At 40.9% G+C, this 18,215-nt stretch overlaps 1 protein-coding gene across 4 annotated transcripts in view; it reads right to left on the reverse strand.

Moving 5' to 3' along the window:
• Positions 1–3,644: 3,644 nt before the first annotated feature.
• LOC140190909 (putative phospholipase B-like 2) overlaps positions 3,645–18,215 on the reverse strand; it is a 30,208-nt gene continuing 15,637 nt past the window's right edge. For all 4 annotated transcript variants that reach the window (XM_072247858.1, XM_072247857.1, XM_072247859.1 and 1 more), the window contains 6 exons: positions 16,169–16,329; positions 12,688–12,783; positions 12,380–12,451; positions 10,735–10,887; positions 7,600–7,762; positions 3,645–4,616 (listed from right to left, as the gene is read on the reverse strand). In XM_072247858.1, coding sequence (XP_072103959.1) covers positions 4,449–4,616; positions 7,600–7,762; positions 10,735–10,887; positions 12,380–12,451; positions 12,688–12,783; positions 16,169–16,329 — 813 coding nt within the window. In that variant the 3' untranslated portion in view covers positions 3,645–4,448. The remainder of the gene's footprint in view (positions 4,617–7,599; positions 7,763–10,734; positions 10,888–12,379; positions 12,452–12,687; positions 12,784–16,168; positions 16,330–18,215) is intronic.

An 18,215-nucleotide genomic window follows, 5' to 3' on the forward strand; every position in this document is an offset into this window, starting at 1 on the left:
AAAGTACAGGTGGTGGACAGCTGCTCTCAAACTAGTCAGAAATTCGTCGCCACAATCATAATTCAAGCAACAAATGACAGGTTTCAGAAGACAATCACTGCTCAGGTTTTGCGCATTTTAAAGTTCTAAGTAAAATTTATTATCAGAGTACATGCATGTCACCACCGAGATTTTTTTCCTGCGGGTATACTCAGCAAATCTATTGAACAGTAACTAAACAGGATCCGTAAACTGTGCAAATGCAGATAATAAGTAAATAGCAATAAATAATGACAATGAAATAGCAAGATAAAAGAGTCCTCAAAAGAGTGTAGCTATCCCCTTTTGTTCAGGAGCCTGACGGTTAAAGGGTAGTAACTCTCCTTGAACCTGGTGGTACGAGTCCTGAGGCACTTGTACTTTCGACCTGATGACAGCAGCGAGAAAAGAGCATGGCCTGGGTGGTGACGATCTTTGGTGATGGATGCTGCTTTTCTATGGCAACGCTTTATGTGGATGTGCTCAATGGTTGTAAGGGTTTTTCCCATGATGTACTGGGCAGAATCCACTACCTTTTGTAGGATTTTCCACTCAAAGGCATTGGTGTTCCCGTACTGGGCCATAATGCAGCCAGTCAGCACACTTTTCACCACACACCTATAGAAGTTTGCCAAGATTTTTGATGACATGCTGAATCTCCGTAGACCCCTGAGGAAGTAGAGGCACTGTCGTGCTTTCTTCACAATTGTATTAATATGATGGGACCAGGACAGGTCCTCTGAAATACTGATACCCAGGAACTTAAAGTTACTGACCCTTCCCACCTCTTATCCTCTGATGATTACTTGCTCATGGACCCCTGATTTCCCTCTCCGGAAGTCTTCTATCAGTTCCTTGGTCTTATTGGCATTGAGTGAGAGGTTGTTGCTATTATACCACTCAGCCAAATTTCTAATCTCCCTCCTATCTGCTAATTCATCACCACCTTTGATACGGCCCATAACAGTAGTGTCATCAGCAAACTTGTGTATGGTGTTGGCGCTGTACCTAGCCTCACAATCATAGGTGTAAAGCGATTAGAGCAGCGGGCTAAGTACACATCACTGCGGTGTTCCGGTGCTGATGGAGATGGTGGAGGAGATGTTGTCAATCTGAACTGACCAGTGTCTACGAGTGAGGCCCAGGTCTGGGAATTTACTGATTAATTTAGAGGGGATGATGGTGTTCAATGCCAAACTATAATTGATGACGAGCATCCTGATGTATGCATCTTTAATGTCCAGATGTTCCAGGGTTGTGTGAAGAGCCAAGTTAGCTTCTGCCGTAGACCTGTTGCTTCGGTAGGCGAATTGGAGCAGATCCAAGTCACCATTCAGCCAGGAGCTGATATGCTTCAACACCAGACTCTCAAAACACTTCGTCACTGTGGATGTAAGTGCCACTGGACAATAGTCATTTAGACAGGTTACCACGCTCTTCTTGGGCACAGGTGCCTTACTTGAAGCAGGTAGGTACCATGCAATGCCAGAGTGAGAGGTTAGATATCTATGAATACACCAGCCAGTTGCTTGGCCCAGGTCTTTAGTATTCAGCTAGGTGCAAACAACTTTGGAATTCTTTGATAAAATAACATAGGATAGACAATGAAATATCAGGCAAAATTTCCCCTTAAGGAAACCATGTTGACTTTGGCCTTTTTACCATGTGCCACCAAATACCCCAAACCCTCATCCTTAGTAATGTACACCAACCACTAAACTCACGGCGTCAACCACTGAAGTCAGGCTAACCTCATAATTTCCTGTCTTTTTCCTCCCTCCCTTCTTAAAATGTGGAGGAATATTTGTGATTTTCCAGCCCTCCTGAACCAATCCAGAACCTAGTGTTTTTTAAAATATCACTAAAGCCTCTCTAATCTCCTCTGCTAGCTTCTTCAGAACCCTGGGTTTAGTCCATCTGATCCAGGTGATTTATCTACCTTTAGACCTATCAGCTTCTCAAACACCTTCTCCTTAGTAATAGCGACTCTGCCTCCTGACATATATGAAACTCTTGGTATTCTCTTATATTATTGGCTAGCTTACCCACATATTTCATCTTTTCTCTCCCTATTGTTCTTTAGTTGCTTTTTGTTGGTTTTTAAAAGCTCCCCACAGTAGCACAATGCTAGTAAAGACCAGGGCATCAGAATTCAATCCTGGCGTCCTCTGTAAGGAATCTCCATATGTTCTTCGTGTGGAATGAGTGGTTTTCTCCCGATGCTCTGGTTTCTTCCCAAAGACCTACTGATTAGTAGGTTAATATGTCATGGTAAATTGTCCCATGATTAGGTTAGGGTTAAAACAGGGTTGTAGGGGGTTGCTGGGCAGCAACACTCAAAGGGGCTATTTGAGTTATTGTAAACAATTTTTGTGACATTGCGTGCCCTCTCTTTTGCTTTTATGCTGTCTTTGACTTGCCTTGTCCTCCCTTTAGAATGCTTTGCTTCTTTCAGGTAAACTGTTCGTGCGTCATTTGAGTTACTCCAAGAAACTCCAGCCACTGCTGCTCACTATCAACCCTGAACAGCGGTTCTATTTGGCAGACAATCTGCATTTACCCAGCAGTTCCATCCAGTGGGTTCATTGTGCTTGCAAATGATAAGAGACCATGTTCATTCACAGATTTGGTATTTCTAAACAAGTTCGAGATTCCCGATTTTTCTGAATGAAAAATTATTGGCAAATGACCATGCATGGCCTGATAATACCTTCAGTGAAGGCACAATGCAAAACATTATCTTGCTCTCACACACAAGCTTGGAATTCAGGAAATGATGTGGGAGTGGATTTGCTATGCTTCAGTTTATGGTACCATTCACTAGGATCCAGAATGTATTATTTTGGATAAAATGTTTTAACGTTACACTGCCTGAGCTATAAGACAGTTCCATTCATGTATAGTGAATCCATAGTGCAAGTTATTGGTTGTAATATCATTAAGCTTATGAACATCTATCACATTCCCTCAGGAATACCCTTAGAAATTTTCCTCTGCGTTCAACAATAGCACCTGAAAGTTTGCCAGGCAGTAAATATTATATCAGTACGAGGATAATTTATATATATATATATTTGCTTTCAAAGTATTTAGATGATCTAAGTGCAATTACATTCTCTTGCACTTGGTGGCACTGTAACAAAGCCGAATTTACAGGGAAATGTCCAGGTTTTGACAGCCCAAATCTTCTGTTATTAAATTTCTAAAATTTTATTTTAGCTATTGAAAAATTATTTATATACAAGATCCAAAGTAATTTAAATCAAGAAATTAAATTACATTTTCAGAACTAAAAGTCAAACCTCTTGCTTCACCTGAAAACTCTATTCTTCAGAAGATTAACCTTATTTCTCACAGGCAGCATCTGTGTTGATCATCACTACCGGGGATTCTGCAGTAAAACTGCACAAAATCACAAGTCAGGAGATAGAAAACCGACTAGATCACAGGATTAATGGACCGTACTCCAACTTAGCACCTCACCTATTCACTAAAAAAATTTTCATATTTGTGTACTATTAGCAAGGTGTCCTACCTGCTCCAGGAAAAACTGGAAAATTTGCATCAACTATTCCTGATGTTAAAGCAGGCCACAGAAGGTCTGATACAGAATTATTTATCTCCATTTTTATTCAAATATCAGAACCCAGTACAGACATCATCCTCTGTACCCAAAAATAAAACACCAATATTTGTGTTTAATAAAACAGCATATAATATTCTATATAAGCTATACATGTAAAATTTAAGAAATGTGAAAACTAAATCTCATTTGCAAATAATGATAGCAGCCTGGATGACAGCAACCACTGATTGAGTCTGGCAGTTTAATTGGCCTTAAAGTTACTAAACATTGGCCATCAGTCATTTGGGAACGCAAGTCACAGGAAGATGTGTCCAATCTCACCCGCTGTGTAACAATTCTAACTTTGACCATTATTTGATTCCACTGTTAGCTAAGGAGGGAAAGCAGGTTTTAGCTGTTCAACTTGAGGTCAGGGAGATATGGCTCATTTGTCATATGTAGTGATGCACAGCTGTATCAGGTCACACGATGTGGAAAAAATGTAGCTTTACAGAAACTGACATTTTCCTTTGCTGACTAGCCAAGTATAAAAATAGTCTTTCACAGATAATGTGCTGTAAACATATTAGCTCAGAAATTCCTGCCAGTTTTGAAGTATGAGCTTGTGATTTAATATCCTAGGTGCATGAAATTTCAAGATTTCATTCACGAATAAAACTTTGATAAGAGCTGGTAATCATTGAGAAATCTACACCAGAAATGAGATTTAAAAAATCACTCTCTCATTTCATAAATCAGACTCACACATCATCACAGTGATATTTTAAATGAGGCAGAAGATCAAGATAAGTGGCATGATCTGATTTTAAAGTACTATATTTAATTGCGTACATGTGTGAAGTGCTCATTTCCATTCCACCCTTACTGGCAGGAACTTCCAAAGATCGGGATGTCCTAAGTGCACAAGGTTTCTGAATGGAGATTTGCTCCACTGAAATGCTGGAACCTGGTCCCACGTTGGGCTGCTCACTGCAATCATTTGATAGGCCTTGTGCAATTCAAATGAGGTAACCTAGGCATAACACAAGTTAAACATTAAATATACTAGTAACTTTATAAAGAGTCAACAGTCATACAGCACAGACACATGCTCTTCAGTCCACCATATCTTTGCTGACTATTAAAAAATCTATCTATAGTCTTCTCCGTTTACCTTGGTCTGTAGCCTTCTCTACCTTGGCAGGTGAAGTACTTGTTCAGATATGTGTGACTATCTGCCTCCACCATCCTCATAGATAGTGCATCCCAGATTGCAACCATTCTTTTGGTGGAAAATTATTCCCTCAGATCCTTTCCTCCTTACTCCGCATGTTAACCCATGATGGAAAGATTCTCACCATCCACTCTTATCAAGAGCATAGTTCCATCTTAACTACCTCCATTACTTGGACGACAAACACAGCCTTTAGTCGCTCCTTATAACCGAAACGGTCCATCTCAAGCAAAATTCTGATAAACCTCCTCTGCACCCTCTCCAATGCACTTACATCCTTTCCGTTCTGTGGAACTGCACAAAATATTGCAGCTGAAGCCTAACCAAAGTTTTATAAAGCTGTACCTTAATGTCCATGCTCTTAAATTCCATGCCCTGGGTAATAAAGACCAGCATCCTGCATGTCCCCTTCACCTCCCTACCTACGCGTGCTGCCACTTTTTAAGCAATTCATGTACAAAATCCCGCTGTTGTTTAGAACAACCTAGCACCCTGCTATTCACTATGCATGTCCTTGGCTTATTTGGGTTGTAGTTTAGATACAATTACAATGTTTGAAAGGTACTTGGACAGGTAAACATGTCAATGGATGTGGACCTAATGGGAGCTAGTGATATTAGCATACATAGATACTGCCGTCAGCATGTCCTCACAAAATACATCACCTCACACTTGAAGATTAAATTCCAGTTGCTAGTGTTTTGCCCAATATTATTCTGTCTCAGTCTGTCCTCCTTCCTATCAAATGACAGACAGTCCCCCAAGCTACTATAGGGTTCCATCCTGACAATTGTTCACAAGTCAGAAAAGGACAGTGTGTGGGAGAGACTCACAGAAACGGCTGTAATAGGAGAGCAAGCAGGCACAGGAGGAGTGGCCAACAGCAGCCCCAGTGAGAGAAGGAAACCACTCAGGGTGCCCAACACTTCCTGGCGCGACGTTGGGGAGAGAAGGCAGTTGGAAATGCCCTGTTCCAGATCAGCAGAAGATGCTTGTAGTCCCGCAGCAGCTGGCAAATTCACCCCCTCTCATCCTGACAAGTATGAGGTGAAGCAAGTTGGAAAGTCAAAGGGTAGGTACAGATCTGCTGTATTCACTAAATAATAGGGTCATTAGGAACGCTGATGAATGCAGAGACCCAAACGTTCAAGTCCAATAGCTTCCATAAAATGGGATTGCAAGTGAAGGCAGCAATTGTGAGAATAATAAAATTAGAATTTTACAAAATACTGTTAGACAACAATTTAAGTATTGTGTGTAGTTCTGGTTGCTCTCTGAGCTCACAGGAGATTCAGCAGGGTGTCGCTTGGATCGGAGAATTTAATTATGGGTCTCCTCAAAACGAATGTGCTTTATGAGCTGTGGAAGGAGGAGGCGGAGGAGTGACCTCACAGAGATATTAAACTTCAAGAGACATAGGATAGAGTAGGTAGTGGAAATCCTATTCTATAATAGGAGTACCAGAAACAAGAGGGCAAGCTGTTCAGAGGAAAAGGAATCTTAAGTGGATACAAGGTGAAAGTTTTTCTTTTTAAATACACATTGGTTGACTTGCTACCACTGGTGGTAGAATCTATGTTTAATTACTTAAACAGGCACTTAAATGAACAAGGTATAGAGGGACATGGATCTAATACAGGCAAAGGGGTTACTATAATGAGTATGGACATGGTAGGCTGAAGGGCATTTCTATGCTGTACAACTCGATGATGATAGTATACGTCTCTATATTTAAGGGTACATGATCACTTCAAAAGATGATCTCCACTACCCTTGGAGAGAACTACAACTGCAGACTCTGCCACAGAAGCCTTATTATATGCACAAATACTGAGTATGTTGTGCAGTAATTACGTGAGCTATTGTGTAGCAAAGCAAATAATTAGTTTTTATCTAATTAAAAAATTTGATCATAGAATGCCATTGCTTTTCTTTGAATCCTGCCATTGAAACTCTGAACTATGCCATGGGATTGTTAATTCTTTCCTGCTTAAGCAAACATAAGTTTACTAGAAGGGCAGGACCTCAGAAAATGATATTTCTGTAAGGTACAGATTTTCAGAGCAGGAAGTAAACCCAGAGAGGAGCAACAGCCAAGCAACAAGTTTACCCATGACATACATGTAAACTAGAATACTAAAAGTGAAGGTAACAATATCACTGCAGATTAATTTCTTATAAAGCAAATACCTCCATTCATTTTTCACCCTTTGGGCCTTAATTTATTGCTCATCCCCAAATGTCCTTAAGGAGTGGCAAACAACTTTCTTGAACACCAGCCAACCTAATGTTGTTCAAGAGGGAGCATGTATACATCCACTGGCTCATTGTTAAAGTGCCTCTTAACAAGTGCTGAATTAAACAAATATTCATCTGAGAAAAGTAAAAATTGGGGATGCACTACTTAAGCACCCCAGTTTGATCTGCTAGTTGTGTAATATATTCAACATCATTAGATTGGAAATGCACTCAACAGAAGAATGGAAAACTGAAAGATCACTGGAAAAGCCAAAAGTAAAAGTAAACTTACTTGCATGAAGAAAGTTAGAAAAGCTGAGAATCTACAATAGAAATTACTGTAACTGCTCTGCAGGTTAGTCAGTGCCTTAATAGAAAGGTGCAGGTACAATTTATCATAAATCTGCTTTCCCTTATGAAAAGTTACACCCAAAGTGTTAACTAATCTTTCCCCTTTCACTTATAGACCAACCAACGTGTTTTAAACATTTTCCATTCCTCGCAAGCCTTCATGCTGCAGAATTGCTGTCTCAGTATACCTCACCTTCATATCTGTGCCTCCATGTGCTCGCAAAGCTAATGCAGAAAACGGGTAACTTCCATTGGCTGGATTAAGATCAGACCGGGCTGAAATTGCATTCTCCCCATTGGGCTTGGGAGTACATTGCTGACACACTGACAGAGGATCATACATAAAGTTATTATACCTGAAAGTAAAACAGTGAGGTAAGAAATCCAGATTGTATCTTAAAATTGACTTTGAAGGACACAAGTACAATCTAAGATCTTACAGTGCAGTTGTTGACTACAAACTGCATTAAAAACAGAAGATGATGGAAACACTCAGCAAATCGAACAGATCTATGGAAATGGAGTCAGTAATGCCTGATTGGAAAGTCATGGGGGGGGGGGTAGTTTGCAAGGTGGTGTGCTCCAGCTCCCAGCAGAGCAATGCTATCAGTCCGTTTCTCTTGTCCTGATACACATGCAACCAATTCTTGCTCATAACATGTGTTTGACTATTTTGACATTTACCTATACTCAAGGATGATTTACAGAAGTTAATTAAGTTGTCTTTAGTTCAAGTTTAATTATCATTCAACCATACATGAATACAGCCAAACGAAACAAGCGCTTCTTCGGGCCAAGGTGCACAGCACCAACAGTTATACAAAACAAAACATAGATAAACCAAGTTCCCGAGTGACATGGCCTATAAACTGATGGTGCCTGTTCTTCCTGTTGGCAAGAACAAGCCGCTCTCAGCAGTCCGCAGATGAACACATGCACAATGCAGCGTGTCTTCCACCGAGCAAACACCAGAGGGCAACACCAATGGGAGACACCAGCCCCCAATCCAGCATGAACACCGCACCACACCGCCTCCGGCTTCTCCACTCCGTGATTGCTGCAGCAGGCAAGCCCACAGCACAAGGCCTAGTCCTTGCTACCATCGAGGCCACACAGCTCCCTCACTGTTGGTCTCGCTGATAAACCAGTGAAATGAACTTGCAGTATCTTACATTGCCAATGCCCAACAGAGTCTTGCAATCGCAAGAAAAACGCCCCCTCGCTGTTAGATTGTAGACTGACTTCACTCACCGGCTCTAAAGCCTTTCTGTAGCAGGTAGCAGCATGGTCTGCACCAAGTCCAGCTCCTCTGTCAATGAGCAGCTCACTAATGGGGAAGACCTACAGTACTTTAAGTTCTTAATGTCCAGCATTGTCTTGTAAAAAAAAAAAAGACAAAGTACCTCTGGTTGGCCCTGGAGTGGAGATTTTGGAGGAAACCAGAGCACACACCAAAAACCCACAAAGACACAGGTAACGTCCACATGAGAAGCACCTTGGACAAGGATCGTATAAAATTCCCTGGAGCTGAGGCAGCAGCATTAACTGCTGCCTCACTATTTTGCCCTGTTGCAGATCCATTTGCTTGGATAATGGATTGCAAGCCATCATGAGGCAAATGCTAGACGGGGACAAATATCGCTGGCCAGCCAGTTTTGAGAAAGCTCCACAGTGCCTCCTTGTTACTGAAGTCAAAAGGCTTTGGTGAGGTCCAAAAAGACCATCAAAACAATATGTTCTGCTTCCTGCATTTCTCTTAGAGTTGTCACAAGATGATGCTCTAGGTGAATAGAATCCACACAGTGGTTTGGAAAGCAGAGGTTTGGCTACTTCAATTTAAAACAGAAGTTGGTAAGTTCTTGATTAGTAAGGGCAACAAAGGTTATGGGGAGAAGGCAAATGGGGTTGATAGGGATAATAAATCAGCTTTGATGGAACGGCAGAGCAGACTCGATGTGCTAAGTGGGCTAATTCTACTCCTATGTCTTATGAAAACCAGTGTAGGACACTAGCAATGACATTCCCTGCAGCAGACTGCAAGAGCAGCCCTCTTTGTTTACCGCAGCTGTCAGGAATGTGGGCATAGTGTGGCCAGAATCGAGAGCTTGGTAGGAAGAGGCCCAGGGGAAGCAGGAACAGAGACCAGGTGTGCAGCAAAGGCTGGGGTTGGGAAATAGATCAGGAGTGGGACTGGCAGCAGGCTGTGCAGCAAGCGACCACTGGGGACAGAGCCAGGTGTTGGCTTGGACTGGGAGCTGAAGACTGGACTGCAGTCAGGACCATGGATGAGAGCACTCCTATTCTTGTACATGAAAGAGCAAGTAGATATATGCAGGGTGGAGCCTAAATCACAAAGCAGGGCAACACATACTGATCCTGATGAAGGGTCGTGGCCTGAGACTTTTTATTCCTTTCCATAGCTGTTGCCTTAGCTGCCAAGTTTCTCCACCATTTTGTGTGCATTGCTCTGGATTTCTAGCATCTGTAGAACCCCTTGTTTGTGATCACATAACAGAGCCTGGCTTCTTGTCAGTTTGCTAACCTACCACACCCTGGTCCATCCAAATCCTTTGCTACTGGATCACGGGAGGATATATCGGAAGTAATAAAGCATAGAAACATTGTGAAACAGCACCCGAGGCTTAACATATGAAGAATGACATTAAAGTTTCTTTAAGTTAAGAAATGACTACATTAAGGATTGCAAGAGGTTAAAAGGGAAAAAAATAGAGTTGACTGAGAGAAGCTATTGTTCCTCTTATGTTCTTACACTCTTACTTCATTTATTTTGGCTTATAACCACATTTCTTACACTTCCATCGGCTATAATGCACATTGGGCATGCAAACAGATACTATACCAATTCAAGTCAATTGCGTCCTGGAAGCAAATTGGATGCGAGGTCCAGTTCACACACAGGAGTAAACAGCCAATTTGTTTTGCACTTCAAAGTTGCATTTAAAAGCAATATGCAAGGAAACATTTTGTGTTATAATTCAGAGTGATAATCAATGCTTATTTCTATAAAGAGCATGGGCTGCCTGGTAGTGTAGTGGTTAGCATAATGCTTTACAGTACAGGTGACCCGGGTTCAATTCCCACCGCTACCTGTAAGGAGTTTGTATGTTCTCCCCATGACCGTGTGGGTTTCCTCCGGGTGCTCTGGTTTCCTCCCAGAGTCCAGAGATGCACCAATTGGTCACTGTAGATTTGTCCCATGATTAGGCTAAGTGGCACAGCTCGAAGGGCCAGAAGGGCCTATTTAATACTATCTCATTAAATAAATCAGAGCAATAGAGAACTATAACAATTAATATAGTCCAGGTACCTCATTAATTTAATGATTGAATCCATGTCTGTAACCATGGTCTGATTTCGACAGAACATCAGAGCTCGAGGACTCTTGTCGTAACTGAACCAGTCTCCGTATTTCTTAAACAGGTCTAGTTGACCACTAGCATTAAAGATCTCTTTGAAATACCTACAAAGATGGAAGCACAACTCGGAGTTAAGGCTTCTGTTAAAAATAGTTACTTGTGCAACTTTTCTACCTAATGATGTGATAAGACTGCTGAACGGATCCTGACCCGGATTTGGGCCGTACCCTCCAAATATCCAGACCTGCCTCTCAGTTTTTTTGCACTACCTTACTTTCCATTTTTCTATTTATGATTTATAATTTAAATTTTTAATATTTACTATCGATTTGTAATCCAGGGAGCGGGAAGCGCAGAATCAAATATCGCTGTGATGATTGTACGTTCTAGTATCAATTGTTTGGCAACAATAAAGTATAAAGTATAATGGACTTCTCAGGTTAAATGCTGACTGAGAAATGCTACAAAGGAGCAATAAAATCATAAACTGGATAGAGTACTGTATCCGACTTTCCCTCCCTTGGGAAAGGGTACATTCATCTTGAGGAGCACATATCCTGGAAACCGTGCAGTGCAGCATTCTGTGATAAATAACTCTGCAAACAGTAGCTAGCTGAGGTTTGAATGCCAAATCTTGTCTTTGAAAGGCTCCCTGCTCTTTTCTGAATAGTCACAGACTCATATACTTTTCTTGTTTCTGTGTCTGAAGCTTTCATGGCAATGATGGGGAGGAATGGGAGAATGATCAAAATTTTACAAAAAAATTTGTATTTATGCTGATTCATAGGATCTGGAAATGTGATTAAAAATCTGCTCAAATCTGATTAACTTCATCACAGCTAAACTGGTGGATTGTCTGTGATAGGATAACTTGCTGAAGGGCTTACGTCAGATGAATTGACCTAAATTTGCATAAACTGTAAGGAAGGACGGCAGATGTGGTAATGGAACGAGAATTAAAAGTTAAAAGAGCAAGGCAGGTCATGGGCTTGTTTCTGATGAATGCAAATAAAAATTTTATCAAGCTTAAGGAGAAACAGGAGAACAAATCACAGTACCGTGCAAGAGTTTAAGGCACATAAATATAACTAGGGTGCCTAAGACTTTTGCACAGTACTGTATTTACCGATGTGGAGCACAGATCAAGTTTGTAAGCCTGGCGGGAGCAAAGGAAGTTGGGAATGGCGAGGGTGGAGTGCTGCGGAAGTGGCATGGGGCAGGTGGCAGAGGAGGAGTGCCAGGGATGGGGTGCGGCGTGGACTGGTGTCGACATATCCAGCTCTGAGGTTATTTGATTCCAAAGAATTGGAATATTGTTCACTGCAGAATGTGTCTCTGGTACTTGCCGCTCCTTCCTTTGTTCCTAACCGTGATTCCCCTCTCCCTGCCCCCTTTCCACTCTCAGTCCACTATAGAGATCCATATCAGAATCAGGTTTATCATCATTCACATGTCATGAAATTTGTTTTTGTGGCAGCAGTACAGTGCAATACATAAAATTACTACAGTACTGTGTAAAAGTCTCAGGCATCTAGCTATACACGTTCCTAAGACTGCACAGTACTGTAACTACAATTTATCACAGTCTATACTTACGGTATGTTGTAGCCGGCCCAGTAACCTCTCTTCATCAGCTCATCAGTTTTATCAGCAACAACTATCTGGCCCCTGCAATTGTTCAGAAGTTAGTTTTGAGAAACCATGAAATACAAAAGAGTAGCAGCACCCAAAATAAAAATCAGCAGTCTGTAGATTGTCATTCCATTCTCACTGTGTAGGCAAGAATCAAAAAGTTACACAATATAAATACAAATTGTGTCAATGACTCATCCAGATGGCACATCTATTTTACTCCAGTAAAATCAAGCAATCCGATAAACCAAACTCATCACATTCGCACTTACGGTATTTGCTCCAGAATCGTCAACAAGTTCTTGCTGATATTCAATTGGCTTGGTGTAAAGAAATTATAGTCCACGATCATCCACTGATTATTGTATCTGTAACAGAAAGAAAATCATTATGTTTGGTTATAGTTCTCCATTTATGTCACACCCATGAAAACTCACTGGTACCTCTGCTTCCTCAGGGAGGCCAAGGGAAGTTGTCCCACTTGACCCTCACCAATTTTTTTTTTTTTTTTTAAATATAAAATTGGTGGACCATTGACAGCATATTATCTAGATACATCACAGCAGAATGGCAACTGCTGTGGGCAAACCGCAGAGTTGTGGACACAGCTCAGCTCATCACGGGAACCAGCTTCCCCTCCGTGCACTGTCTATAACTCCTCCCCTCTCGCTCACTGGTGATAGAGGGCCCGTGGCATGTCGAAGTGTGAGAATATGGACTGTGGTTTTGACGGACTGTAGATCACGGACTCTTTGGAGGCTTTGCTATTGCCTGCATGGTGGTTGCTGCTGGCAGGGGGTGGGGTGATGCTTCCTGCTGGAACAACTGAGGGGAGGGTTGATGCTTTGGCGCTTGCGTGCAGGGGGGGGCTTTGGGGGTTCTAACATTTTTCTGTCATTCATTCTTTGGGGTTTTCTGCTTTGTAGATGTCTGTGAAGAGTAAGAATTTCAGGTTGTATACTGCATATCAAATGTAACCACTGAAAACAGCCAGTGTAATCAAAAATCCCACCTATTCCAAACATTCTCTCCCCCCCCCCCACCTGTGGGACAAAAGACGTCTCAAAGCATGTACGACCACGCCCAAGGACAGTTTCTCTCAGACTATTGACTGTTTCCCCAGTACACTAAGATAGGCTCTTGACCGCAATCTACCTCGTAACTTTGCATCTTAATGCCTACCTGCACTGCATTCCCACTGTACACTTTACTCTGCATTGTTATAGTTTCACTTTGAGCTCCCTCAATGCACTGTTGCAATAAACTGATCTGCATGGACGCTATGCAAGTCAAGTTTTTCCACTGTGTCATTACATAACAATAATAAATCAAATTTACTGACTTGCAGGGGTGCAACAAGTTATTATAGTGGATAGAGAAGCCTATTGACCATATATTAAAACATGCAGAAAAAACATCATGAAGAATGTACACCAAGACAAAACTGATTATAAATAACCTAGCAAAACCCAGATCTCCAGACTAATAGGTACTCTGCCCACATACAAGACAATAACACACTAACTGGGACATTTGAATATGTAATCAGACAATAAAGCTTATACAAACATTATTATTAAAGATTATGTTCGCTGTTTCAGTTGGTGCATTTTCTCTCACCTCTCATGTGGGAATCTGCAATTTAACCACATTATTTTGAGTGGCTCAAAATGAAATAAAATCCTAGACCTTCCTAAGTTTTTGCTGAGATGCCTGGATCAGCTTCTTTTGATGAATTGGGCAGGAAAAAGTGCATCATTCACTCTCATCTCCTATCACATCCTATAAATATATATTAGAGTCTTAAAAGAAAACTTTAAACATTACGTGACGTAAATTCCTGGGTCTGAAGCTCTTAATGGCAAGGAACCAATGTTTACCAGGAAGCCACACACCCACTAACTACCTACTGCCCGTAAAATCACTGGCATTTGGGGCAGCATGAAGGTCCTCCATCTCTGGTGTTCTGGGCTTCCTTCATCGTGTGAGTAACTCGGTTTTCACTACTGTCAAGCCCCAGGTGGAGACCCAGGAATACCGTCACACTCAGATGTTTCCAAAACAATTCTGTTTTCCAGTCAGGGTTGTTAGCCCTGAGCTTAACCCCCAGACCTGGAGGACCAGTGGACCACTCTTAGTCGTGCCTCTACCCTTTGACCTGTTCGGCATGGGTGACCCTACCAAGAGCCAAAGCATAAAGCCCTGGTTCCAGTCAGCATAGATCTCCAGGATTTTGAGGCACGCAAGCCTCCATGCCCTATGACAAGGATGTGATCTTCTTGTAGGGCACCCCGCTAAACTGGTATTCAATTGTCTATCAACTTCTGTAGAGCAAATCACATTGACTACCAAATCATCAGCAAATGCACGTCAGGAAGCCAGAGTTATGATCAAAACTATAAATGTTCCACAATTGAATAAGTAGCAATCATAAATGAGACGAGAAACACTACAAATAGAAATTCAAGATTCACATTAGGAAGTCATTCTAGAAAATGCAAATCCACTTTTAATAATTTAAGTTGTGAGTACTCATACCACAAGGCAGCTAAATATATGTGAAACACAGTTTAAGTATTTTGGTGGCAGATTAATATACCAGTCCATGTGAAAAATTAGCTTGACTACAAAGGTAAATCTGAAAATGTGATGAAAAATTACCTGCTCACATATACATTTCAGATGGTCAATATTTTTACCATTAATTCCCAAACACAGAAACATTTGAGAAATCATGGAGTCTAGTGAAGTAGGCCACAAACCAAATCAGGTAACAATTTGAAATCTATTCCTTCTTAAAAAAAAATGTCGCGCAGCAGAATCTTGCATTATATTGTTAAAAGAATGCACTGTTTTCAAATCAAACCATTTTGATCGTGCACATCATTAAGTCAAAAATCTGGAAATGTATGCTCTATTTTCAATGTTAATGAAGAGTTAATCTTGTCATAGGTTTTGGAGGCTTGTGTGCCTCAATGACCCGGTGAGGTATGTAGGCTGGCATCAGGGCTTTGTGCTTTGGCTCTTGGTGGGGTCAACCATGCCAAGCAGGTTAAATGGTAGAGGCCGGACTGAAAATGGTCCACCAGTCCTCCAGGTTTGGAGGTTCAGCTCAGGGCTAACAACCCTGACTGGTTAAAGAACAATTGTTACAGAAAGAGCAATGAAGAATCCTTCGAGAAAGACAGATGGATGACCTTCATTGCTGCCCTAAACACCAGCAGTGTTATGGGCAGTATCTACATCTGGATAACATTTATCATAAGGCAGTATTTACATAGCACGAGAAAATTTACCTTCCCAGGAAAATATTCAGTAATGATTTTTATTCTTACCTAACACCGATAATAACGATGGAAAATCAAACTGGGCCTTCAAAAAGATATGTTGAGGAAAAAGAACTGTAAAGGTATGGAGAAAGGCCTGGCCAATGAGGTCAATTGCAGAGGTAACAGAGACTGAATGGCTTCCTTGTATGTTATGAATCCATATATAATTGATCACTTATAAGATTCAATTATGTACAGTATCTGCATCAGCAGAAAATCTCTTTGCAAAACATCAATCCTGATTCCCTTAACATATTCACAGGAAAATGAAAAAAAAATCAATATAATTATGATAATTAAGAGTTGTTTTTGAATTTTAGGCTGCACAGATCCAGAGAATGGGGTACAAATCATAAAATGGCTTACACATCACTCACAGCTCCGGGCTCCAATAAGAAAAAGTTTTGAAACTAACAGAACTCACGTGCTACTGTTGAACTTCCTAAAAATTGCAGCCCATTCTGCACCATTTCTCGCAAGTCGATTAGCTACAATGTTTCTCAACCATTCCATCACAGAACCAACTGGCTTGACAAAACTCCATAATTGGGCATTATTATTACCAATTGTGGTTTCTAGAGTAACCTAACAAGAAAGAACATTAATAACACATTTGCTTTACTTTCAGGACTTTTAATGTTAAAATTACATTTTTTAAATTTCAGAATCAGATATAATATCACTGCCAAATGTCGTGAAATTTGTTGTTTCTTCTCTCATTGATTGTCTTTTGCTTATTTACTTGTATGTCTTTATAATGCAAGGACACAACAAATCTTTCTCCTCCACTTATTCCCCATGTTCAACTAAATTATATTGTTTTAAAAACCACAACTTCTGCTTACATATTATTACATCTTTCACAACATGAACCCAAACTCTTGTTTCCACAACAAGCTTTGGCAATCTATCTGGAGGTGGAAAATGCTACAAGCCTGTTCTGTTCAGAAGGTGGGACAGAATGCATCCAGAAAATGTTGGAAAGGCCAAGCAACCTTGGTAAAAGGAGAAACAGTTATGTTTCAGGTGAAACGCTACAAAGAGGTGCCCTCTTCTCATTGTTACTGTCAGGAAGGAGGTACAGAAGCCTGAAGGCACACACACAGCAATACAGGAACAGCTTCTTCCCCTCTGCCATCAGACTTCTGAATGGACATAGAACCCATGAACACTACCTCACTTTTTTTCCCCCCATTTCTGTTTTTGCATTATTTAAAATTTAACTATTTAATATACATTACTTACTGTAATTAATTTTTTTTCTATATTATCATGTATTGCATTGTACTGCTGCTGGTTAACAAACTTCACGACATATGCTGGTGATATTAAACCTGATTCTGAAACTGAAGAGTCATTAACTGAACACAACTACACAAAATGCTGTCACAGGAAAGTAATATCCATCATCAGGGATCTCCCGTCACCCACGACATGCTCTCTTTGCAATACTGCCATCAGGAATAAGATATAGGAACCTCAGGACTCATACCACCAGGTTCAACAACAGTTATTACCCCTCAACCATCAGGCTCTTGAACTAAAGGGGGTAAACCTCACTTGCCCCTCATTCAAATGTTTCCACAAACTGGGGACTCACTTTGTCCTGACAAAGGGTCTCGGCCCAAAACGTCGACTGTACCTCTTCCTATAGATTTTGCCTGGTCTGCTGCGTTCACCAGCATTTTGTGTGTGTTGCTTGAATTTCTAGCATCTGCAGATTTCCTCGTGTGTACTCACTTTCATCTCATGTTCTTGATATTTATTACGATTTCTTTCTTTTTGATTTTCAGTTTGATGTCTTTTGCAGAATGTTTGAACGCCCAAGTTGGTGCAGTCTTTCACTAATTCTGTATGGTTATTATTCAATGGATTTATTGAGTATGTCCGGGGCTGTATATGGAGACATATATGGACTTCAATAATTTTTTTTTTCAGCTGACTTACCCGTTTCTCTTTCTACAGAACCAGCTTATCCTGTTGTGTTTTTCCAGCTTTTATTTCAGATTTGCAGTATCTGTTATTTTTTTTTGATTTTCACAAATCCAGCCCAGCTAATTGCCACTCCATCTATCTATTCTGAGGAGAGTGACTGTAAGTTTCATTGAGAGTTTGTGAAGGGGATTCATTTGCGTGAACCTGCTCACCGATGAGCATTTTGAATCGTGTAAGGTCACTTAAATCCACACAGCACATTTCAAAAGTGGACAAAAGTACCAAATTCCAGAAATGAGGTAAGGGTGTCTCACTTTGACATCAGCTATCAGGGAGCTCTAATAAAATTGGGTATCTGGGGGAAAGCTTTCCATTGGTGGGAGATGCAACTCGTGAGAAGGAAATTGGTTGTTCTTGAGGACAACATCTGAGCACTGAGCTATTGCTGAGCCATTGAGTTCCTCCAGCATTTTGTGTTACTGAGATATTGCTCATTTGTTCAATCATCTTCAACAATTCAATTAATGACCTTCTCT

This window comes from Mobula birostris, chromosome 31 (assembly GCF_030028105.1).
Source record: "Mobula birostris isolate sMobBir1 chromosome 31, sMobBir1.hap1, whole genome shotgun sequence".
Taxonomy (NCBI): Eukaryota; Metazoa; Chordata; class Chondrichthyes; order Myliobatiformes; family Myliobatidae; genus Mobula; species Mobula birostris.